Raw genomic sequence first — 27,577 nt, 5'->3', positions numbered from 1 at the left:
AAAGTACTAGCCTTCTTTTCTTGTAAGAATATCATTAAACATAAAGGAAAAGATCAAAGCAAATAATCCTTATAGTATGTATAGAATTACAAATAAGAGAGAGACTACAAAGAATAGATAAATGTAAAAGATAAAAATACTTATTTGCACATAAAGATTTAGAAATTGTCCTTTTAGATTATTTGAGAATGGAACATCTCCCCTCTAAATAATGTTCAAGTGGGAATGAAACATTGACTATTATTCCCCCCACAATGTGAAATGTCCACTCATTCTTATTTTGTTTAAACAATTTTGTATCAAATATGGCAACTCCTTTCTAAATTCCAATTGCTCTTTTCGTCCAAACATTTATTTAGTTTAACAGTAGAAGTGAACACGTCCTTCCATTCTATCAAACTCTTCCACAATACGCCAATATCTTGATTAATCATGATTGTGCGACATGAATGACTCTACAACTCATACCTCAAGTTTCATTCATCAAGGAGAGACTCATAAATGGTTCAAATGAATTCTTAAAAACTTCATTAACGTCTCACAACAACTCAAATTTCCCTACAGTAACTTTTGCAAATACAAGTCACATCATTTATAAGTCATCACTTCCTCATGGTGTACACAGGGGGTAGGCCCATTAAAATCACATGGTCATGATGTATGAATCACAGTCCTCTTGACAGTGGCAATATATTGATTATTTAGAAAAATCCATCTCAACATTGTTTACTCCCTCTTAAATCAATAAGACTGAGATCACTGAAGATTAACTAAATAACATCCTCAGTCTTCTCCCTTTCTTTCAAGGTTACTTGAAATATCATCCTCCCTTTGATTCTCAATTTCCCTTTTTTTCCTGTAGTGTATTCGGATTCGGTCCGACTTGGATACTTCTATCCCTTTTGGTGGTCTTATGAATGTTTGTCTCCCTTGTTAAATTCTATGCCTTGGTGTCCTTGTTTATGTTTTCTCTTACCCTTCGTTTTGTTGGGTGAATATTTTGCAACCAATAGTTTTGAGTAAAAATCTAGTTGCAAAATAGGATGACTAGCTAGAGCGTGTGAGACAGAGTCTCTCCTACCTAAAGGGGAAGACTCCCCTTTCTCATTGTTCCTTGGATCAACTCAAGGTAAGCAAGAAGTCGAGAGATTTTATAAAATGGGTGTTACCAATATCCTTTCTTCTTATCTTTCAAGAAAGAATCCACTTACTCGTGGAGCGAGTAATGGGCAGGGTGAATCTCTAACTACACTTCTATCAAGAGCTGGAAACAATGATACCGATAAACCTTCACTAACTCAAAGGCTAGCTGAAAATATGCCAGTTTGGCTCTAAGTCCGATCGTACTTCTATATGGAAAAACTTTACAATTAGGGCACAAAGACTCTTAAAAGTAAAAATAACTTAACTATTTTGTGAATTAAGAGAGAAGTATAAGCTACAGACAAAGCTTCTAGCTTCACACTTCCATAATTGCTCCTTTTCAAAGCTCCGGCTCCAATTGCTTCTTAACTCTTCTATAATGAATTCACAAGATACAATTACCCAAAACACAAGATAATGTAATAACCCACCTCTGATCTGCCCTCAAAAAAATGCTGATGAAAGCTCAAGGAATTTCATCAAACAATTCACATGCAAGGGACGTATGACTGATATAGTATTTCAGCTAGCTTCAAATGACTTTTTCTTCAATTTGCATCAATGAAAATCTTGTGCTAGAAGACTACAGTGGACTACACAATGACCTAACATGAGTGTGCTACTAATTTTGACAATATTCAGTGCATATATATGATCTAAGCATGAGAAATGAACACCTACAGCCAACTGGCATTTTTACAAACAGTTGGTATGCAAACTAAGTAGCTGATAAATAATGATATTAAATTGCTTAAGTGGCACCAGCAACTATTATCCTCTTAATTGAAATGAAAATTATAATGCTCGTGAAATATGGCCAAGACTTTGGCATTTACATGGATTACAAAATGATAATGCTGGTATAATGCATACTTACAGCTGAAAGCTTATAACACCCTAAAAAACAATACATAACAAAGAACCTGCTTGTAGATGACTGTAATAATTTTCTCCTATGCTACCCCTTCTACTTCGCTTTTTTTCGAACGGCTTTTTCGGCCTACGTTTTTGCACCCGCTTTTTCAACCTGCTTTTTCAGTTCCGCTTTTTTCGGACAGCTTTTTCGTACCCGCTTTTTCAGTTTGATTTTTCGATTCCGATTTTTCGGACTGCTACTATGTTGAATCTCAAGACCATATTTTTCAATGGCGTCAAGATTTCCAGCTTGAAGGGATTTCGTCTTCCAAACTATTGAGACATAATCTCCAACAAATTTCCCAATTTCTTTGATATTTCCAAGCATGCCTAAATGAGAGCTATCCTCTTTCTTTTAATCCCTTCCTCACTTGCTCCACGCTTCCGTCTCGCCAATGTGGGATAATACATGAGTTTTAATATTACTTCTTTTTTTTCTTTTTACAAAGTCCATGCATGTACTCAAAAGGGGGACTCTTGATTTTTTATAAAGTGACTTTATGAAACATTATAATATTTAATTTAAATAGTCACTTTACCGTTGTAACTTCAAACATTAAAATAATATACCAAATAAACTCGAAATCCCACATATAATAGCTCATCAGAAAGAGCCCAACAAAACGCATCTCATCCTGTCACTGAAAATTGAAGGCACTGCATCCCCTTATTGGCTTACTAAAAATAGTAAGTCTTTCCGAAAACCCAACAAATGAACTCCGTTTGGCCTGTAATTAAATTTGACTAGGCCAAATAACCTCAGGATCCCTTTAGAAGTCCTGGTTAGCCCTCGGGACCATACAAAAATGGGCTAACGACAACATACCTCCAAACTGGCTAAGTGGAGGACATTACAGATAACATGAATCAAAGATAACTTAGATGAATTATAGACAAAGCTTATAACTCACACAAGTAACAATCTCACTTAGTGAAAGCTAAGTCTCAAATGCTCCTTTTTATTCACTCTCTCAAAATAGTGCTTACACAAACAAAGTTTTGCTGGCACAATTTCTGTATAACACTCTTGCATAAAGATAATGATGATTTTACAATGAGGGGGCACTCTTTTATATAGGCACAGGAGTTGAGAAAAAGGTGGAGGAAAAAGTGGGAGCAACTTAACCAACTTTGACCTAGTCTAACTAAAAGATAAAATATAGGGTTACATGCAACTGCACATGCAACTCGCATTACATCTTTTACATACACATGTAACTCGCATTACATTTAATTACACATCTTCATGTAATACATCCTCTTCAATTACAAACATGAAAGAAGAAGAAAGATGAAAGAGAATTAAAACAATCTTAGGGATTGTCCTGAAAAGGCCTTGTACTTGGCAATGCTATCCTGGATGATCACATGATTGGGAGTTCCTGTATTTTGTGCCACTGCATTCACCTTGATAACCATGATCTTGCGTTTTTTGATAACCATTGACTCTCTTTAATGAATTGTTTGTTGTCATTTGAAAACTTTGACATGTTCAAGCTTTCCTCGCTCGAGTTATCGTGAATTCTCCTTCTGTAGATTGGCACATTCTGGATTCTTTGACACTTTGAAAACCTTGACGATGTCAGGATGTAAACTCGGAATAACTTTCCATCAACACTTTTAACTTTTTTTTTTTGAAGTAAAGTGCTTGGCGCATGGGAATGCGTGCAAATGGATGTTGCTGATTTTCAAACGTGACTTAGGGTTTTCAAGGCATTATTGCATGAAAGATAAGTATATGTAAGTGCAACATGTAACGGGAGATGAAAGGTGAGATGAGATGCGAATGCGAATGGAGGATGCACTTTACATGTAAGTGCAAATGGAGGATGAGATGGAAAGCATGGAAAGATGCGGAAACATGTATTTGCTCATGGAAGCGCAAATGCATATGAAGGGATGGAAATGGAGAAATGGAAGAGGGATAATAAGCTTTATAGTCACTTTTGGTGAAAACACAAAAAAACGTGCCTTTGGAAAGTGACTCAAACATGCCAAGATGCAAAGCACTTCAACACATTCAAAAATTGGAACTTGGGAAAGAACTAAAAACATGAAAATGAACAAAATCTTCATTTTAAAAAGAAAAATGCAATTTCCATGGCATGGATTTCAACAAGTGGTAATTATCAAGCAATTATGTGCATAACATCAGCAAGATAAGCACAAATTAAATAGCTAGAAAGAATAAGTCCACTTACATGAAGATTAAGTGTCAAAAATGAAAGAGAAAGGTGCTCCAATGTTGACAAATTCTCCAAAAATGCAAAGACTTTTTCCAACTTTGCAAATTCAAATGGGAAAGGGCAGCAAACAAGGTGTTTTGTATGCTAGATGCCAAAATGTGCCCTAAGAATGCTCCAAAATCCAACATTTTTGGGATGCATGTGCTTGGGATGTTTTTGGTGAAAAACATTTTTTTACCAAGATGCATGAACAAATCGATTTGATGTTTAATCATCAAACATGCACCAACATGCAATGTAATCCCCAAATAAAGCCAAATCGATTTGTATTGGAGCAAAAATATTGATAAAAAATGGAGTTATATGCTTATTTCTTCAAAAATGTGCCCTAGATTTGAGCTTCCAATAATGTTTTTGAGCATGTTAGGTACATTTTTGATGTATGAAAACTCATTGCCAAGCAAAAACGCCTCCAATGAAAAAGATTTCATGCAAATCCATCAAGAAAATCTCCCTTCATGATCAAAATCGGGTTCTTGGAAGGCAAAGACATGCATTTCTTCAAAATCAGACTTTTTGAAGGGCAATACACATTAAAACATGTTTCAAGTTAAACTTGGACCTTTTTGGGTCAACAACGTGTTTTAAAATGTGGAAACAAGACAAATCAGACTTTTTTGGGTCAATGACATGTTTTAAAATGTGCAAGCAAGGCAAATCGGACCTTCTGGAGGGGAATGCGCATTTTAGGTTACATCTCACCTTTTGGATGCAAAGACATAAAAACTCACCTTTTGATGTAATGACACCAAAGATGTCCACTTTTGATAACCTTTTGATGTAATGACATCAAAAAGGTCCACCAAGTTGAACTTTATATGAAGTGACATGTAAAATGTCCACTTTTGATGGATTTAACATGTAATTGCATATAAAATGTCCACTTTTGATAACTTAAAGTCATTTAATTCACTTAATTTCATAAAAATGTTACTAAATGGGTCATAAACAATATTTAGATATATTTAAAAATACAACATATAAACATCATTCAAAAAGTAACATTTAAATGAGCATTTGATTTAAAAATAAAAAATTAAACTGGAAATATATAGTAGTAACTCAACTTAAAATTTTAACATAAAGTGCACTATAGTCACTTTAACTGAAAAATTTAAAGTTGAAGTGACTTAAAAGCATAACAAAAAGTGAATATAAGTTATATTTATCAAAAAGTGAAAGTCAAATTAAAAATATAACATCATATTTTTAATTCGTGCTGTTGCACCAAAAAGATCCACTTTTGAGACACTCAAACGACCATATTTCTTGATTGACAACTCCGATTAAACTCTAGGTTAGATCAAATCGAAGGGAAAACTGAAAGCATGGTATGAGTAAAACTAAAGGATTAAAAACCAACAAAAGCAAACTCAAAAGCAAAGAAAACGAAGATGAAAGCTTGAAAAATCAAGCAAAGGCTCGACAAAAAACAAAACGAAAAAGACTTGACGAAAGCCTTTAGTAAAACAATTTGATATATGAATTGAAATGGATCAGTCGCTCAACATTAAGCAATTGAGTATCAAATTCAAGCTTAGAGATACATGAAACTATTTCGAAAAAGTTTGGTGTTGTTACCAACATTTTGTGGTGAAAAAATGCAAGACAACACGCTTGAACGAAGTCAAAGGGGCATGGGCTATTGTTGTGTTACGTAGGTTCTATGTTACCTACTAGACTCGTACCGTTCTCTATTTTCTCCATGCTTCGGTGATAGGTGTATTTGATTTTCTTTTCCTTTCAATATTACTCATTATTGGATGCTAGTATGTTATTTGTCTATCCTCATTTATGTAGTTTGTTCTCCCTTAGTTTGACATCAAGTTGCATATTTTTAATGCTTTTATACTTTAGGGTAGACCCGTGTTTCTACAATTGCCATGTACCTAGTGTTACGTCTGTACAATTTCCACATGTCACTGACATTAGATATTTGAAAGTGATGCAGGAGCATCTTGGGTGTAAGAGTAATTAATTTCAATCTTTTCTATTTTAATAAGGACTAGTAGACAGAGTGGTTACTATTTATGGGAACTTGTTATTTTTAGTAAGTTTGTCATATGAGCTCGGAATGTTCTCATTTTCTATAGGAAGGTTCATTTAGAGTTGTAAGCCTACCATAAAAATCTCTTTGCTCAAGCATAAGTATCAGAGAAGTTATTGCAGATTTTCGGTGGAAAAAATTGGAGAAAAATCTTTAGGCTCCTCGTTGGAGGCCTTAGAATGCCTGGATGAGGTCCAAAAACTCGAAGGAAGGGTGTTTGCGCGATTCCAAGCCTATTGATTTGGAGCTAGCATTTCCGAAAAGTGGTTATAATAGCCAATCAAAGCAACGGTTTGTGAGTTATGGCCTTTCAAAGTTTGGCTAACCAAAATATCTAAAATAATTGTCAAAGATGCATTTGGCCAATTTTATGTATTGTTAGGGTCTGTCGACCTAGGTATTAAGTTTCAATGTCTAGAACCTTCTTGGGCGGCATAAAATTGCCTATTTAAGAAAGGCCCGAACCTTGTCTAGGACGAATCTGGGTGATAGTTCATAGCTTGTCTTGCAGATTACTGTAATGAAGGTACCCATGTGGGTTAGCATATCGTACTTGTGAATTCTGTAATATTGCATCTGTGGCGCAAATAAGAAGTCCATATTTTGTTCTCGCAATTGCTATTGTTTCCTTGTTTTCTGTTATGATTTATGGTATTAAGGGGAACACCCTTCATCAAGTGGTATCAGAGCAAGAGTTCTTGAGTGTATGGACAGATCACCGACTTTGAGGCAATTTGCACCAGGACCTTGGGTTGGGTGAAGTTTTTCAAGAAGAAGTTCTTGAGTGTGTAGACAGATTGCCGACTGTGAGGCAGTTTGCACGAGGATTGTGATTTCAGCTAAGTGTGTAGACAAATTGCCGATGTGAGGCAGTTTGCACGAAGTCCTTGTGTTGCATGAAGTTTGTTTTCTATAGACTTGAACATGGAGAAGAGAAAGAAGAAGATGACTTTTGTTATTGGATGGATTTTGAGGATTCCTATACTTGAGAAAATTAGAGCAAGAAATCAAGAGGCATTGCAAGTTGCATTCTTTGATATATAGAAGCAAGTAAATGAATTAGAAGCAGAGTTGTGAAAGAGAAGAGCACGCCAACATAAAAGAGATGTTGACAATTCCTTGGATACGAAAATTGTTAGAATCTGAAAAGATTAATAACCCAGAAAACTAGTGCAAAGAGTAAATATCTAAACTATGAATGCAAATGATACAAAATCAAAATAGCATCATAGAGTTAGTCTCCAAGAGAGTAATGCAAATGCTGGAAGCAAAATAGCATTAAGAGGATGCAAAAACAAGAGATATACAAATACAAGCCAGGTAGCATGCTTATATAGGCTAGGAAGAGGGAGGAGGTGGCAACACCAACCAATGAGGAGCAACCATCTATCGGACTAAAGATAGCAAAGTATCTTCCCAAGATAGCTAATGGATGCTCACATGTAGGAAGGTGACACCTCACAACCATTCACCTAATAAGACATGCTTTATTAACCTAAGCGAGATTATTAAAAGTGTAGGAAAAACCTAGCAAAATAGGAAAAATAAAAAACTACACTAACACCCCCCCATAAGCGAAGCTTAGGTGGATGTAGAAATGGGTCCCGGCAAGTCAAGCCTGATGAGGTACCCATGTACATAAAATTCCCCCAAAAGAGAGAGAAAAGAGACTCCCCAAAGAAAATTAGGACTCCAAGTGAGAGGAAGAGGCCCCCCCAAAAGATGTAGCATCCTGCACCTCCAGCAAAGCTTGCAAATTTTGTCCGGTAGATCCACTTACATCGAACAATTTTTCTTCCCTTAGAAAAAGGGACAAGATCTCAAGTGTGGTTCCTCATCAAGGAACTATACTCTTTCTACATAGCTGTATCCCACTCAAAAGTACCAGAAGCCTCATGAAAGGACTGTGGATTTGAGGCAGTAGCAATGAAGATATGTAGAGCATCCTGGAATTGTGAATGAGTCTGCTTGGTGTCTGATGGATCCCCAACCCAATCACCTGCAAACTGCAAGGTCTATCTAGCCCAAAGTGGACCAGAAGATGGAGAATCTAGAGGAGAATCATCAACCTGTGAATGATGACTAGGAGAGGAAGGAGGTGAGTCCTCTGAGTCACTCTCTGCATCAAAAGTGGAGGTAGAAGACAGCTCAAGTGAATCTGACCCATCAGGAGATCTATCATGTATTCCAAGTGACTCCAATGTCAAAGTAGAAGGCAACCCTGTGACCATGCTCTGCTGGTTAAGTTGATGCAAGTAGTGGAAGTTAAGATGGCCAAACTGCTCATGCCATAATCTGCTCACATCATTAGAGTGAGTGAGAAAAATAGTCAAAGGAGGATCAGGAACAAGGTGAGAAAACATATAGAGTCTTGACTGATGATCTGCTCTCCCAACTGCAATTGTAGAATCATTGTGCAACTCACGTATCTCCACTGAATCAGGAGTGAACTCAACCCGCTTGCCTAAACCTGTGTGAGTGATCTGGTGTACCAATAGGAGATTAGTTGACAATGAGGGTACATAAGGAACATCATGGAATGTGCCATCCCCCACATCAACAAACCCTCTCCCGCACACCTCAATAGGAGTGTTGTCACCCATCAACATAGAAGGCATAGTACATTGCTCCAAGGATGCAATTTCTTCCTTAGATGAAGCCATGTGGTGTGAAGCACCCGAATCAAGAACCCAAGTGGATGGTGAGGAAGCAACTGCAAAAAGGGCCTTGCCCTTTCCTTTCCCCTTGCTGTTTTCTTTTTCTTTGTTAGACCCTTCATTAGAACTTTGTTTGATAGACTCAGGAACACTGATATTATTCTTCTCAAGAATGTATGTCAAGTGATCAAGTTGTTTCTGCAAACATTTATGTTCATCATGACCAGGTCTTTTACAATAAGCACATTTGACCTTTTCTTTCTTAGGTTTATTGCCCTTGGAAGATGGTGTATCAATAGTTGCTTTTGAAGAAACTGGCATCTGATCCTTCTTCTCCTCGCTATTCTTTTGTTTCTTGTCCTTACTATTGTTGTTACTACTTTGTCCTTGTTGTTCTTTTGTGCCTTGGTTGGCAGCCAAGGCATGTGACTTAGAGGACTTAAGAATGCCCATCTGGATTAGCTTGTCCTGTTCTCGAGTGAGATTGATAGCAAAATCATCTAAAGATGGCATGGTGAATTGAGTACCAAGTGCACCCTTAGTAGCATAGAAGGTAGAGACAAACACAGAATATTCTGAACTTAGCTTAGAGAGAATACTAAGAATCAGTTGTTCATCTTTCTTTTCAATTCCACATTGTTTTAACTGCAGCCTTAGTGATTTCAATTTGGTGAAGAAATCTTGGATTGTGTTGAAATTGCCTGGACTCAAACTTATTAATTCATTTTCCAACATATGACCCCTCATTGAATCTTGTGTGCCAAATAGTGTTTCTAGCTTTGTCCATACTTCATTTGGTGTATCCAAAGACTCAATGTGAAATAGCAAGTCAGGAGAAACAGACAAACACAATGTTCCAAATGCCTCATCACATTTGTTAAACCACTTAGGCTTATCTTCATCTTTAGCAAGTTCAGTTTCAAGTCCCATAGTTATCCTATTTAATCCAGCTTTCCTTAAGTGAATTGTCATGCGTGATTTCCACTCAAAGTAATTGTATGGAGTTAGGATGGGCATATTTGTTTGATCCATGATGAAGAAATGCAAATAAATGCTAAAAAGAAGAGAACCCAGCCACGACAATGTCCCCCCCCTTTTTACTCAATCAAAGAACCCCCCCCCAAAGAATTATGATTTGACACTTTATTTTAGTGCATTTACAACTACCACTAGAAAGAGATACTTAGTGGTCTTGATTTCAATGCATTACAAACCCTCATGAAGAGCATATGCTAAAAGTGAAACTTGGGCACAATAATCAAAGAAACAAACAACACCACTGTGATCTACTCGAAAAATCATGCACTTTCAAAAAAAGAATCACCTCGATACGAGGTCGTATGAGAAAGTTATGATCCTCCGAAGTTTCCAAAATGAGAACTATGCACAGTCACGGCTGAGAATTTGCAATTTCTGAAGAATTCATGCATGAAAATCAAAAAATAACTCCACTAGTGGATAGAGCACAAAAAAATAGCCAAGTTCATAACAAGAATCATCAAAATCGAAGTCCGTATGAGCAAGAACGAGACATTTGAAAACTGCATTCAAATCTGCGGCTGCCAACGGAGAGGGGTATGGCTGTAGCTTTGCATGCTCGATTCTGAAAAATATACAACTTGCATGCAAAATCTAAAAGATACCCAGATGGTTTTTCGAGGCTGCGAACAAAACCCAGAAAGCGTTTTTCTTGCTGATGAACAGAAGATGTTGCTGTAGTGTAAATCAGACGCCTTTAATAGTAAAAAATGGCTCCAAAAATCAGAAAACAACCCCAACAACCAAAATATGACATGCAAATGCTGGATTAGCTTCTTAAGTCCATCAATGGCATGCTGGAACCTGCAAAACTGATTGAAAACTCCAAATATGCAAGTTGGTTGTCAGATTTGAGATTGAAACCCCAGAGAAAAACCGTTTTTGTCAAAACTTTTCTGATTCTCAGGTTCATCCAAAGATGCAAGAGAAGAGCATACTTCGTTTTTCAAAAAACTACAATAAAGTTTATTAGCCCCCCCCGAATCTCTCAAATAAGGAAACTAAAATCTACTCTTGCACATAGAAAAGCTCTGATACCATGTTAGAATCTGAAAAGATTAATAACCCAGAAAACTAGTGCAAAGAGTAAATATCTAAACTATGAATGCAAATGATACAAAATCAAAATAGCATCATAGAGTTAGTCTCCAAGAGAGTAATGCAAATGCTGGAAGCAAAATAGCATTAAGAGGATGCAAAAACAAGAGATATACAAATACAAGCCAGGTAGCATGCTTATATAGGCTAGGAAGAGGGAGGAGGTGGCAACACCAACCAATGAGGAGCAACCATCTATCGGACTAAAGATAGCAAAGTATCTTCCCAAGATAGCTAATGGATGCTCACATGTAGGAAGGTGACACCTCACACCATTCACCTAATAAGACATGCTTTATTAACCTAAGCGAGATTATTAAAAGTGTAGGAAAAACCTAGCAAAATAGGAAAAATAAAAAACTACACTAACAAAAATGGAAGAACATCTAGTGGAGTGTCATACATGTGGTACAAAAGAAGAGCAAGAGGATGAAGATACATATACTTGTGAACTTGAAGTAGATGAAGATAGATTTGAAGTTCAATTCATCACATCATCCACAGATTGATGGATAGACAGAAGTTGTGAATCGCAGTTTGGAAAACTTGCTTAGATGCTTGGTTGGAGATAAACCAAAAAGATAGGATATGATTTTACCACAGGCAGAATTTGCATATAATAATTCTGTTAATAGGAGTTTTGGTAAATCACCTTTCCAAATTGCATATGGGAGTAGTCCCAGAAATGCTTCTGAATTGAGGCAATTGGATAAAGGTGAGATAAGTAGTGTAGAAGCAGAAGATTTTGCTGAACATTTGAAGAACATCCATGAGGAGGTGAAGAGGCACATCATAAAGATGAATACATTGTATAAGCCTACGACAAATGTGAAAAGGAGGTATAAGGAATTTCAGATTGGAGATGAAGTCATGGTTCATGGTACATATAATAAGCTGAAGATGAAGAAGTTTGGACTGTGCAAGATAGTGAAAAGACATGATTCTGGAAATGCATATGAAGTGGAGTTGCTTGCTGAATTGAATATTTCACTAATATTTAACATTTTAGATTTGACAGAATATTATGAAGGAGGTGATGAAGATGAAGTTGTAGAAGTGTAGTGGAGTATTCCAGCAGCTAGTTCGACTACAAAGGAGATTGAGGAGATACTGGACAGTCATATTGGCAAAAGTACCAGGAACGAAACTTATGAGGAATATCTGGTCAAATGGAAAGGGAGGCCAGTTGAGGATTCATCATGGCTAGCAAAGGAGGAGGTTAATCCTCTTGGTTTTCCTCTGAACACCGGAGACGTGACGAGGTCACTTCTCAAATTACCTTGGGTGTCTGATGCAGGAACATCCTTGGTGTAAGAGCAATCTGCATCACCCAAAAATATTTTATTTTTAGTCTTTTCTATTTTAATAAGGACTATTAGACAGGGTGGTTACTGTTTATGGGAACTTGCTATGTTTAGTAAGTTTGTCATATGAGCTCGGAATGTTCTCATTTTTTACAGGAAGGTTTATTTTAGAGTTGTACGCCTACCATAAAAATCTCATTGCTCAAGCATAAGTATCAGAGAAGTTATTGTAGATTTTAGGCTCCCTGTTGGAGGCCTTAGAGTGCCCGGATGAGGTCCAAAAACTCGATGACAGGGTGCTTGCGTGATTCCAAGCCTATAGATCAATAACTGGCATTTCCAAAAAGTGGCTATAATAGCCAATCAGAGCAACGGTTCGTGAGTTATGGCCTTTCAAAGTTGGGCTAATCAAAATATCTAAAATAATTGTCAAAGATGTATTTGGCCTACTCTATATGTATTGTTAGGGTCTGTCGGCCCTAGGTATTAAGTTTCAATGTGTAGAACCTTCCCGGGCGGCATAAAATTGCCTATTTAAGAAAGGCTCAAACATTGTCTAGGATGGCTCCGGGTGATAGTTCGTAGCTTGTCTTGCAGATTACTGTAATGAAGGCGCCCATGTGGGTTAGCATATCGTATTTGTGAATTCTGTAATACTACATTTGCGCCGCAAATAAGAAGTAGATATTTTGTTCTCGTAATTGTTGTTGTTTCCTTGTTTTTTGTTATGGTTTATGGTATTAAGGGGAGCACCCTTCATCAAGAAAGGTTATTTCTTTTATCTTTCTCCCATCGGTGAAACAATTGCGTATTCAATTTCAAGTGTTTGTTATCACAATCAGTCACCAACATTCCATTTTAAGCATCCCCATTTCCTAGAAGTCTATATGTTATGTTTCTCCTTTGCCATGTCAGGTGGAGCATGTCACTGTACTTTCTTTCTTATGCGACATGTACCCTTTGTTTTTAATTTTCTATGTGGACAATGTCTTTGTTTGCTATCTAATGTTGGGATAAGTAACTTGCGCATTTTCCCCAAGATTTGCATTCGAAAAAGCATTCGACTTATTGTCACACTTTTCCAATCATTTTCCTTACTCAAGCATAGATATCCTTGAGTTGCGGATATCTATGGAGTAGGTTTTGATGGTGAACGCCAATCGCATTGTTTTTGGTCTATCTTCCCCAACAATACCAAATAATCAAATTTGGCAGTTGCCAAGTTCTCCATCAATGCTGATGAGAAATCTTCATTATCATTTTTGTCATTCTGAATTTTTGACTCTATATGCACTTATGTGTCGGGGTCATTATTTTATCGCCGGTATCTTCCCATTCATGCAGGCTCCTTAACTTTCCGCTATATCTTAGTATTTTCGTACCTCCTTACCCTATATAGGCGGCATAGTACTCAGTCGGATCCTCCTCATATATCCGGTGATTAGGCTTTGTTACTGCTTCTTGTCATGAGCCTTTCCTTTCCACATGACACGTTCCACTTGAATCGTAGGTCACCCTTGTCATCTTTTCATGGTCTGTCTATATTTGAAGATTATGTCTTTGTCCCTCCATCTTCGTTCCACATACAATGTTGTGTGAAATTCAACAACTCTTTCCTCATTCTAACTATGTTGCAATTATCATCAAACTAGAACATAGCAAGATTCACATCCAAACTGATGAAGGCACAAACCACAACCAAAATGAATGCAACAGGAAAAAAAGAGAAATTTTATTATCAGTAAAATCTGCTACTACATTCAGCACATGTAAACAGACTCAAATACATGCCTTATGGGCTTACAATGGTTAGATCCTGGAGAAAAGTCCTCCTCACAGTACCTTCTCTCAAACTCCACCAAGAACTGCCTTTACAATGCTAGAAATGTTCTTAAATAAACCCCAATTAGGCTTAAGGTTAGGAATACATTCTACAATATGCCATTTCGCATCCACCGCCAAAACAAAAGGTTCTAGAAATCACGTTAGAAGCCGGTGTAAAATTAGAAGAATCCAAAAATGGTAGTCCAACTTCTGGGAGGCATAACTTTTGATCTGGGACTCCGATTGATGAACTGTCTACATTTTCGGAAAGCTTTGAAAGTGCTCTATAGCCCTATAGACGAGCTTAGCTCGTCTCCCATTTTTCGGGCTCGTACGAGGTCGTTTAGTGTCTCAAATCTGACTCAGAAGTGCTCTTAGGAGGTCTCAAGGCAACTTAAAACTGCAATAACTTTCAAACCGTAAAGCCTTTTGACCTGATTTTTTTTTTGGAGTGTTTTAAATTACAAATACAATCAATCTTCCAACTTACACCCTCTAACTCATCATAATTATGGCTCAATTACAAAACAACTCATTTTTTGCATTGACATGTATTCCAAGATTGTCAAAAACTCTAACCCAAAAACCAATAGTGGAACTATGAGAGTTGGAATCTTTATTTGACTCAAATGGGTATCTAGAAATGAAAACACTTTAAACAGAAACTAACACTAAGCATATTTTTGGGTGATACAAGATTGCCTTTACACTACTAGATATTTTTGCATCAGACACCGAAGGTAGATTGAAAAGTGACCCTGTCACTTTATAGCTGGTAGAGGGAAACCCAAATGGGCAACCTCCATTGCGGATATCTAAGTTGAGTCTTCTATTGGTCGTCCTTTCCACTTCACCAGGTATTCTTCATACTGCCTATTTCTGGTACTTTGACCCACATGACTATCTTGAATGTCTTCAATTTCTTCCTTCGTCGAAGTGGGAATTGGACACAGCTCCAGCATCAACCTCTCATCTGTACCATCATCATGGTATTCTTTTAAGTCTGCAATATTGAAGATAGGAGAAATGTTAATCCCATCTGGCAACTCCACCTCATATGCATTTCTTGACTCATGTTTCTTCAAAATTTTGCAGGGACCAAATTTCTTCATCTTCATCTTGTTGTAGGTACCCACTGGAAATCGTTCCTTCCTCAAGTATACCATAACCAGATCCCCTACTTGGAACTCCTTATGTCTCCTCTTTTGATCTACCCTAGCCTTATACTGTTGGTTCATCTTGCTAATATGTGCATGTACCTCCTCATGTAGATTCTTGACATGTTTAGCAAGTTCTTCTGCCTCAGCATTTGTCCTCTCCCCTTGCTCCATCTTTCTCAGCTCTGGTGCAGTCCTTGGACTATTCCCATATACAATATGAAATGGTGATCTACCAGTACTCCTGTTTATAGAGTTATTGTAAGCAAATTCTGCTTGTGGTAGAATCAAATCCCAGCCGTTGGGCTTATCTCCCACTAAACACCTCAGCAAATTGCCGAGACTTCTATTTAACACTTTTGTTTGTCTGTCAGTCTGCAGACGATGTGTAGAATTGAACTTCAATTCCATCATCAACTTCTTCCACAAAGTCCTCTAGAAATATCCCACAAATGTAGTATCTATGTCAGAAACAATACTCTTTGGGAGACCATGTAGTCTCACCACTTCTCTAAAAAACAAATCTGCAATATGTATTGCATCATGAGTCTTGTGGCATGGAATGAAATGCACCATCTTGGAGAACCTATCAACCACCACAAATACTGAGTCATTACCCCTTTGTGTCCTCGGCAATCCAAGAACAAAATCCATACTTATGTCCTCCCAAGGCTTTGATGGAACAGGCAATGGCTGACAGAAACCAGTATTGTGACTAAATCCTTTGGCTGCTTGACATACTTGACAACTCTATACAAACTTCTTCACATCCTGTGACAATTGATGCCAAAAATAATGTTCTCTAATAATAGCAATAGTCTTATCCCGATCAATGTGTCCTGCCATTCCTCCACTGTGTTTCTCCTTAATCAAGTTCTCCCTTATAGAACTCCTTGGAATACATAATTGGCTGCCCTTGAACAACATACCATCCTGAATCAAATAATCTATTCGCTTGGTCCTGTTTAGAGTAACAGGTTCTTTACAAGCCTTCCATGCTTCAGCAAAATCGGGATCCCCAAGGTACAGATTCTTGAGTTCATCAAACCCAACCATTTCAACTTGCATTACTGTCAGCAACAATTGTCTCCTACTTAATGCATCTGCTACCCTATTAGACCTTCCAGTTCTATGTTTCAACACAAATGTATAGCTTTGCATGAACTCTACCCATTTCAAATGTCTCCGATTCAATTTACCTTGGCTATTTAGGTACTACAATGCCTGGTGATCAGTATACAAGACAAATTCTTTTAGCAATAAATAATGCCTCCATTTTTTTAAGGCTTCAACTATTGCATAGAACTCCTGATCATAAACATAATACTTCTTCTTTGCATCATTTAGTTTTTCACTTAAGTAGGCAATAGGCTTACCTTCTTGGCTCAATACAGCCCCAATAGCACTACCACTAGCATCGCAATCCACCTGGAACACTTTATTGAAATCAGGAAGTGCCAACACAGGTTGCTCTATCACGTTCTTCAAAATTTTAAAACTCCTTGCAGCCCCTGTAGTCCACTTGAACTCTTTTCTATCCCCCCTCATTGTTTCAGTCATGGGTGCACATATGCCGCTGAAATTTCTAATGAACCTCTTGTAAAAACTAACTAGACCATGAAATGACCTCACCTCAATAGAAAACCTTGAAGTAGGCCATTCCAGGATAGCCTTTACCTTCTCTGGATCCATTTTGAGACCCTCAACTGATACTAAAAACCCCAAATAGACTAACTCCTTTTTGACGAAGCTACACTTCTTCAAATTAACCAACAATTTCTCATCCCTCAACCTTTCCAGGACACTACGAATGTGCAATAAATGTTCATCCAAAGACTTGTTGAAAATTAAAATATCATCCAGATAGACAATAACAAATTTTTTCAAAAATTTCCTTAGTACCTCATTCATAAGCCGCATGAAGGTGCTTGGTGCGTTGGTCAGTCCAAAGGGCATGCCTAACCACTCATATAGACCCTCCTTGGTCTTGAATGCAGTCTTCCACTCATCTCCCTCTCGTATCTATATCTGGTGATAGCCACTCTTGAGATCTATCTTTGTGAAGTACATAGCTCCACTCAAATAGTCCATAAGATCATCCATCCTTGGCAAAGGGAACCGATTCTTGATGGTTATTCTATTTATAGCCCGAGAGTCTATACACATTCTCTACTCTCCATCCTTCTTTGGTGCCAGCACTGCAAGTACTGCACATGGACTTAGGCTCTCTCGAATCAAACCTTTCCTCAACAATTCCTAAACTTGTCTGTTTAGCTCCTTAGTTTCAGTAGGAGTCATCTTATGAGCAGCCTTGTTAGGAAAACTAGCTCCAGGGATTAAATCTATTTGATGATTGATTTGCCTTACTGGTGGCAACTCTTCTGGAACATTATCAAAGATGACATCTCCATATTCACTTAATAGACCTGAAACTTCAAGTGGAATTTCACTACTACCTTCTTATCTTTTCTAGGAATCAATGCATAACACATACGTTGATGTTTCATGACATCCAATTTTTTTTTTCCATCAACAAGACATACCCTAGGACTATTGCATACCTTTTCACCTTCCTTTATCAAGGGCTTCAGTTTGTGGTGAACTCCATCCTTTGTCAGAGAGTATGTATTTGCATGACCATCATGTACAACATGCCTATCAAACTGCCACGACCTTCCCAATAATAAATGGCAGACATCCTTTGGAATGATGTCACAGAGAACCTCATCATGGTAACTCCCAATCTTGAACTTCACCAGACATTGTTCACTAATCAGGACCTTATGATCATCCTTCAACCAAGCAATCTGATAGTGTTGGGGGTGTTCCCCCTCTTGACCTTTGGCTCTGAGACCATCTCTTTTGATACTAAGTTGTTAGTGCTTCCACCATCAACAATCACATCACAACATTTACCCTCGCACTTGCACCTGGTACAAAACAAACTCCTCTTTTGTCTAGGTTCAGTCTCATCGCTTAGTAAGACCCTTTCATTTACTAGAACCTCTCCTCTTTCTACATCCTCTGAATGTGATGACTATGCATCCTCATCCACACGAGCAACCCCTGCTTGACCATTAGCTCTCCTATTTGTCCTTCCTTGGCGTTGAGGGCATTCAAAGGCATGATGACCTTCTTCATTGCAATGAAAACAGGTACCATGGAAGCCTCCCCTTCTTGAACCTTGTCCACGTCCTCTATCTCTTCCTCTTTGATCTCCAAAGTTTTGATCACGGGAGCAGTTGAAACCCTCATTTCTTTGGTTTTGGCTACTACCCACATCTTCATTTTTCCTCTGTTTCTCATTTTAGCCTCCAAATGACCTGCCACCGCCCCTTCCTCCTTGACCGCGTCCTCTCTGCCTTCCATCAAACCTTTTGTTTAGCTTCTCGTCAACTCGCAGGGCAAACTGGTACGCCTCTTCAATGCTAGTCATTCTAACTAGACTTAACTCCTCTTGAATGCTAGGTCTTAACTTAATAAGGTAACAAACAACCTTCTTCTTGTTTGCTTCTGCATGCCCTGCCCTAATAAGAACTCGGTAAAATTCCTCTGTAGATTCCTGGACAATTTTTCTTGCTTGCTTTAACCCTTGCATTTTCTTGAACAAATCAAGCTCATAATCAACAGGAATGAACTGCTTCTTTAGTTTGTCCACCATGCGATCCCATCTTGTGATTTTTTCCTTTCCTCTTCTATTTCTTTCTAGTTGAATCTCATGCCACCAGATTTTGGCATGGCCTTTCATTTTGGCCTTCGCAAACTTAACCCTATCTGGGTCCTCGATATCCTCATACTCAAAATATTCCTCTAGTTCATTGATCCAGTCGATCAACTCATCCGGGTTTAGACTTCCTGAAAACATACCCACGTCAATTTTAGGTCTTTTTCCAAGCTTAGCAATGGCCCTAAAAAGCCTCTCCTGTGCCTGGTTTAGGACTTCTCCATCTCCTTCCTCTTCTGGTCCAATATTTCCTTCTTCATTTTCTTCCTCACTTTCATCACCTGCGGCAACATTCATCCCTCTACGGATCTCCTCCTACAATGCTTGGACTTGTCTCTAGAGGGCTCTAACCTCAAGAGTAACAACTCCAGCCCTTCCACCATGCTCCCTTCATGGAAGCATCTTCTTGTCTCAAACCCACAACCACACAGTCCTGATGCAAACTGCCGCACAGTCGGCGCTCTGTCTACACACTCAGGAAAACCTTGTTCTGATACCACTTGATGAAGGCACAAACCAAAACTAAAATGAATGCAACAGGAAAAAAAGGGGAATTTTATTATCAGTAAATCTGCTACTACATGCAGCACATGTAGACAAACTCAAAGACATGCCCTATGGGCTTACAATGGTCAGATCCTGGAGAAAAGTCCTCCTTATAGTACCTTCTCTCAAACTCGACCAAGAACTGCCTTTACAGTGCCATAAATGTTCTTAAATAAACCCCAATTAGGTTTAAGGTTAGGAATACATTCTAGAATATGCCATTTGGCATTCACCGCCAAAACATAAGGTTCTAGAAATCACGTTAGAAGCTGGTGTAAAATTAGAAGAATCCAGAAATGGTAGTCCAACTTCCGGGAGGCATTACTTTTGATCTGGGACTCCAATTGACGAACCGTTTACATTTTCGGAAAATTCTCAGAGCGCTTTATTGACCTCCTATTTTTCGGGCTTGTATGAGGTCGTTTAGTGCCTCAAATCTGACGGAAGCACTCTTAGGATGTCTCCAGGCAACTTAAAACTGCAATAACTTTCAATCGTAAAGCCTTTTGACATGATTCTTTTTCTGGAGTGTTTTAAATTGCAAATACAATCATCCCTCCAACTTACACCCTCTAACTCATCATAATTATGGCACAATTACAAAATAACCCATTTTTTGCATTGACACGTATCCCAAGGTGCTGAAAAACTCTAACCCAGAAACCAATAGTGGAACTATGATAGTTGGAATCTTTATTTGACTCAAATGGGTATCTAGAAATGAAAACACTTGAAACAGAAACCAAGGATATTTTTGGGTGATATAGGATTGCCCTTACACTATTGGATGCTCTTGTATTACAAACCATAGAATTCAAAGTCTCATTTGTAGAGAATTTCTTATTGTGGGCTTTAACAGAGCTGAGAATAGTGCCAACATAAAACTTATTCTATCAAATAACAATGGCGCACTTGCACCTCATCTTTAGCCTCAATATCAATTCCACTTAATGAACTCCATGCATTTTGTCCACTGATTTTATAATTTTCCTCTACCATGAATAATTGAATCATTTTTCTTTAACGCTTCAATTATACATCTGCACCAACAGTTCACTTGATACACACAGGTGTAATGTGTGGAACATGTAATTCTCAACTTTTATACATTTCATACATTTTATCCACTATAGGCCAAACTTAGATCTGATGCTGCTCTGATATCATGTTAATTTCTAGGGTCGTTTCTGCAAATGTGGAATCATAGCCATTTTTATTAATGATCTCCAAATGCAGATTTGGATCTCATATAAATATGAGAGGAGGAGACATGTCTCATGAAGAGACATGTCTTTATGGTGTAAACATCATATAAATAATATTATATTAACATGAATAATAATAATATGTATAACAATGTATATATATATTATACAATAATATATATATGTCTTATATACAATAATATATATTATTAACATGGATATCTATATTTAGGAAATGATGATTACCAATAACAATAATGTATATTAGATCAAATCAATCCGACTAAAGCTACAACTTTAACAACTTCACCTCAAAAAGCATCTTTTTTGTAATTTTTTCTCACCATTTCCCACCAATTTGGATTTGGGATTAGCTTTCGCAAGTGGTGGGATTTTGAAGGCTAAGATGAATTTTCCTTTGGGGCAAGTGGAATGCCGTGCTTAGAGGAATTTTCCTCTTAACAACTTGTTGTCTATACTTAATCATTTTGTCAGCTTAGAAGGTGGGAGAATTTATATAAAGTATAACATATAATTATATAAATACTGGCAGGATTTTGAGATATGAACGGTTCCATAGGAGTTATAATAAAGGTTCTAGGTTTTGGTAGTTTTCAAAAAATTCTAGACTTAGCCAAATTTCAGGGTTTAACATGCCTTCAACATTCTAAATTTCAGGTTCAACATGCATTCAACATTGTTAACTCCCATAACCTTTCCACTTTCTAAAGCCAAAGTGAAGCTAGAACAAGGATTTTCAAAAGCTTCTAATTTATTTATCACAAATCCCATTAATTCCAATTCCATATCCGTAATTAGCTTAGCTCAACTTTGGGTCACATCCCAAACAATCTTCACTTCCCAGCAGGATAAAATTGCTCAAACTCATCGCTTGGTCTTGGAGACTTGAATATCTTATCAACTAAGATCACCTAAGACCATCTAAAAGCACTTAAGATGACTACTCTTACTGCCCAGGAAAAAAGAGGGGGTCCATATTTGCAATGGGGCAATGGTGTGAAAACTTGACAACAGGTTTCAATATTGTTTACAAGGCCTACAAGTCCAAGATTGTGATGATAGCAGAGCATGAGAATGAAGTGGTAGAAAACTTGAATCTACGATCTGTTGGAAAGTTATCCTTGGAACTTTGATGACAGCGGAGCATTAGAATGAAGTGGTAGAAAACTTGAATCTAAGATCTGTTGGAAAATTATCCTTGGGACTTTGGGAATATTTCATCAAGCACAAATAATTCCAAGTAGAGGAGTCCCTTTCTTGATCTGTAGAAAGCACAAACAGCGCATGATCCTGAGGGATGTGCCAAACTCTTGATCGGATATGTTTGTGTTTGAAGGATAAGACAAGTTGTTAGCCAAGTTTTAGGACCCAATGGAAAAGAGGTTTATAGGATGTTGAAGAATCTCATATTGAGGAGGATGCTTATACCTTTTTCTTTGTTATCTTTTTATGTAGAATTCTTAATATTTCATTGTCCATTGTCTTCAGGATTGATCTTGTACATATTCTACTGTTTTCTTCTTCTCTGTATGTAATACTTAATTTTTTTGCTAGTGTTTTATATATGATGTTCCTATTCATAGTTATTTATATGTCTATTATAAGGTTGTGTTTGGCAAATGGATCTTTGTCTGGTCTTCAGGATTGATCTTGTACATATTCTACTGTTTTCTACTTCTCTGTTTGTAATACTTAATTTTTTTGTTAGTGTTTTATATATGATGTTCCTATTCATAGTTATTTACATGTCTATTATAAGGTTGTGTTTGGCAAATGGATCTTTGTCTGGTCTTCAGGATTGATCTTGTACATATTCTACTGTTTTCTACTTCTCTGTTTGTAATACTTAATTTTTTTGTTAGTGTTTTATACATGATGTTCCTATTCATAGTTATTTATATGTCTATTATATGGTTGTGTTTGGCAAATGGATCTTTGTCTGGTCTTCAGGATTGATCTTGTCCATATTCTACTGTTTTCTACTTCTCTGTTTGTAATACTTAATTTTTTTGTTAGTGTTTTATACATGATGTTCCTATTCATAGTTATTTATATGTCTATTATATGGTTGTGTTTGGCAAATGGATCTTTGTCTGGTATGTAGCTTTCTAGAAAAATGTGTTTCATACTTATGGAAACTTGTCAATCATCAGTTATTAAAAGACACCATTCTTTCTTTTAGAATTGATTTTCTTCAAAGAGTGCTTCATTTGCAAAAGATGGAGAAATGTGACAAACATGCTTAATGAAATGGTCATGTTTGCCTTTTTAAATGATCAACAACAAATTATTTTATACGTTTGACAATTCTTACAATAATGATGTCTTTCTAATTGTTCTATTTGTACTATGGTTAGCAAAAAATTATGTTGTACAATGAATGATGACATATTTCTAATTGTTCTAACAACAAATTATTTTGTGCATTTGACAGTTCTTACAAAGATGATGATGATTTTCTAATTCTTCTATTTGTACTGAGCATTTGTTCATAGGTTGAGCATTAATTATAGGATCTGGCCTTTAACATAACGTTGAAAACTTGAAAGCAATCCTAAAGTAGTTATTTTCATTTTCATTTACTTTCTTGTTGGAATTTTTTTGGAGCACATCGATTTCCTATGCACTAGAAGAAATTGTAAGATTTGTTTGTCTTTAAAAAGTTAATTGGCATTTCATTTTTACTTTGGGCCTTCACTTTTAATTTGAATGTATCTTAACTACTTGCTAATGCTCGTCCTTGATGGTATTAGATGCTTGAAAATCGCATTGAGCTTATGAATCAGTTGGGTGACACAGCTCCATCAAGCACTTCTCATGTCTATCGCATTGTTGAAGCTCTCATAGTATCCTCCCACCATAAATTCATTAGTTTTGCATGAAATTGAATTATCATGATATCTTGTTATAAGGTGAGGCACATGTACTACTTAAAATGGTCAAAGTTTATGCAAGTTTGAGAAAGAGGAAGGTAGAAAGAGAATTTTAGTTGATTGATATGTGACATGCATCTTAGTAATGTATAAATCTAACTTAATTGATTTGTTTCATATGTTAGTAATGATATTTATTGCTTGGATCATTCTCTTAGTTGATGGCTTTTTTTACACTAAGAAGCATTCTATAGTGGTAACATGGAGTCTCATGTCACGACCATGTACATAAAAATACCTTAGGTTTGATAGCTATTTACATGTCAAACAAGTAATATATATAAATAAACATAATATTAATGATCTGTTTCATTAATAAGCACAATATTAGTGATGCCATATTAGATAAAAAAAATGAATAAAAATGTAGACCAAAAAATCGTATTTGAATTGTTTACACATTTTATTTGTTTTTCAGTATATAAAAGAAAAAAAACCCCTTGGATTAGACATATATATCTCTACATAGTTGTACACATTTAAGTTTTAAATGCACAAATAAATCAGTTATATAGAAACTTCCGGAGATCCAAGCAAAAGGACCTTCAGGTTGGGTTTGTACCTCCCCAAGCAATGTGCACACCTTTTGAAGTTGATTTTACCGCTTATAATCAACCTTCATTTCTTGCTAATTATGCAAGATAATTACTTTGTTGACTTTGTAGCTAGGAAAATTTTCACTTTGCCACAAATGATACTATGTACTGCATGTCTATGTGTTTGTCTTTCTGTAGTAAAAGGTTACTTTAAATTATCAATGAAGGTTACATCTTCCAACTGCGTAAGGTTTCTTTTCTGGTCAAGTAATGGCCAGGGAAGCTAAATCATTGGAATACAAATAGCTTCTGTAAACAGTTGAGATTTGAAGCCCATTTATTTCTATAATTTTCATTTTCTTGGCTTTAATAACAATGGATGATGCATGTTGGATTGTATTCTTTTCTGGTCAAGTGATTGCCAGGGAAGCTAAATCATTGGAATACAAATAGCTTCTGTAAACAGTTTAATCTTGAAGCCCATTTATTTTTATAATTTTCATTTTCTTGGCTTTAGTAACAATGGATGATGCATGTTGGATAGTACAAATTTCATTTCTGTAACACATTCTCAGATGCCACATTATACATTGCTAGATTTGGCCCATGCAAGTGACACAGTTTTACCACTCAATCCAACTTTGTACTTTTTTGTAAAATACCATGTTCTTTATCTTCTTTACTTATGTAAATGATGTTTCCACACTTTGTTATTCTTTTCAATTGTACGTTGAACATTATTCACAGAACAATTATGTAGATCAATATTGTGGAAAGAAAATCCAATTATGCAGGATTCTGGTGGCTCTGCAAAGAACATCCAATTATGCAGGATTCTGGTGGCTATGCAGGAGATACCAGACGTTTCATGGCATCATTAGTTATTTTGTCAGTCAGTCACCGATAATTATGTAAATTTGTCAGTTATTATGGCAGTTATCCAATCATTGCTACTCACCAGTCAGTCGCACATCTTTGCAACTTTGTGCTTTACAATTAAATGATCCTAGCATTGGAGAAAATAATAGATTACACTCAGCCTTTGTACTCTAAGTGCTATAAAAGGCCTTTAGTAAAAATACTTATTAGTCTGTTAACAATATATGAGGTGATTGGTACTATTAATGTCTTACTGCAGCATCCATGCTGTCTCTTGGACTGGCCTGAAGTTAGCGTCCGTGTCTTCATAGTAAAATCATGTTATCTTATGCACTATTCCAGAACTGTTATTTTGACAAGAGTGAAGCTTCAGTGTATGGTTTCAATAAATTGTCTTGTTCATCTTGCTTTTTAGATAATTTAAAATTTAAATCATAGTCACCAGGAGATGGGGAACTTGGAGACACCAAAGACTAGTACGAGTACTAATACAGATCAGTTGAAAAAATATGAGACAAGGGTACTTGGAGATGTCATTTTTCTAATATAATTTTTAATTTTCAGAAAGCTATCGTGACATAGTACTTTGAAAACAAGAACAGGAAATCAGTCAGACAAGAACAGTAAATAGTTAAGGCAACTTCTTTTTAGACTATCTCAATGACAGGAAAGAAGCCATTCAATTGCTTTTGTGGTTAGGCTTTATAGAAGGAACCGGCTTTGATACCAATTGAAGAGAACGCGATTATACTGAGAGGGGGGGTGAATCAATATAATAACAAATTTGCCAATTTAAAACTTTTATCCAAACAATTAACTTCAAATGTTGAAATGAACAATTATGCACATGAACACAATTGCTCAAGGATTTACGTGGAAATCCAATGTGGGAGAAAACCACGAAAAATAAATGCTTTTATATAAACTTGTTTTTTTACAATAGATTTGTAGGCTCCAACCCACTTGAGGCTCTGACCCCAATGCTTATGAGCACTGACTCACTAGAAGCTCCAACTCCTACACTTTGTAGGCTCTGACCTACTGGTAGCTCCAACTCCCACTACTTGTCTTTGTGAGCACCAACCCACTACAAACTTCTGTTCCACCCTGGCAATGTTGCGTCTTCAACGAATGATGGACAATTTAACTTATTCAAATTTGACGTATACTGTATGAATTTCAACTTCAGCACACTTTTCTCTTATTTCTCTTTTACCTTAAGTTAGCTTCCAAGAATATTTTCCTTCTAATCAACCAATATATTCTGAGATATAAATGAGAATTTTAATATGCTTTTATATTCTTCCTTTGAACGCTTCTTACATTCTTCTTTTACATATATTTTATTCTTATTTGGTCTCTGACTTCCTCTTATTCACAGCTCTCTTACATTTCTATCTCTCACTGCTGCTGCTTCAAATATTGCTATTTTTAATTCTTTATTCCATCTGCACACTTGTCTTCCACGCACCTCTTCTTACTTCTCCACTTCAGTTGTTTATTTCAAAATAGTTTATTCTCTATTTGTACCTTATAGATAGAAATGAGACATCTTTTTGTTCTGAATAGATGTACCTTTTCATAATCCACGATAATAATTATTTGCTTTCAATAAGTGTTATTATTATATTTTCATTTTGATTTCACCCTTTACAATCATAATTGCACCAAATTATTTTAAGAAAACCTTATCATTCAGACTAGCGGCTTGAAGAAGGTCTGGATTAGATTAATGTTTTCATTATTAAACTCTCGACAGCATCCGCTTTTATTCTCTCTTTTTTATAATTGTTCAAACTCTGATTGAGACCATTCTTTCTCCGTGACGGGGAATCCCTCTGACGGCAAAACAGTGTAATGCATGACCTTCGTTTTGTATTATCAAACTGTTTTGTCTTTTCTCCTTGTTTGATATTTTTTGACATATGTTGCAATATGGCTTTTGAAAGGTTCCGTCAAACTATGGCTGCGGAGTAATAAATTTTTATAGACTTTCTTTTATGTTTGATAGCTTCTTTCTGTAGAACCAGAATCAGTATGCAAAGAACATTAACAAATAAAGTAAACATTCACAAACCAAAAACTAAATTCACATATATGCTTAGACAAAGGAAGAAAACAAGAAGTGCAAACCTTACAAGAAAAAGCACTCCATGCTTTCTTGATTCTGTAGATGGTGTCCTTTTGCTGTGGATGTATGCTCAAGATGCTCAAAAGCTGCTTCAATGGAGATGGGTAATGGCAAATTGGTAGCTTTGTGAGCTCTCAATTTGGCATTATAAGGGTATGGTTGATGGCTTTGGT

At 36.6% G+C, this 27,577-nt stretch overlaps 1 protein-coding gene across 1 annotated transcript in view; it reads left to right on the top strand.

Moving 5' to 3' along the window:
* Nucleotides 1-27,577, top strand: part of LOC149545061 (holliday junction resolvase) — a 152,012-nt gene that overhangs the window by 36,471 nt on the left and 87,964 nt on the right. Inside the window, exon 2 of the mRNA XM_089795568.1 lies at nt 23,679-23,772. Within this exon, the coding sequence (XP_089651694.1) occupies nt 23,679-23,772 (94 nt within the window). The remainder of the gene's footprint in view (nt 1-23,678; nt 23,773-27,577) is intronic.

This window comes from Cupressus sempervirens, chromosome 8 (genome assembly GCF_028749045.1).
Source record: "Cupressus sempervirens isolate cs-2001-9-10 chromosome 8, ASM2874904v1, whole genome shotgun sequence".
NCBI lineage: Eukaryota > Viridiplantae > Streptophyta > Pinopsida > Cupressales > Cupressaceae > Cupressus > Cupressus sempervirens.
This window is presented reverse-complemented; position numbering and strand designations above follow the sequence as displayed.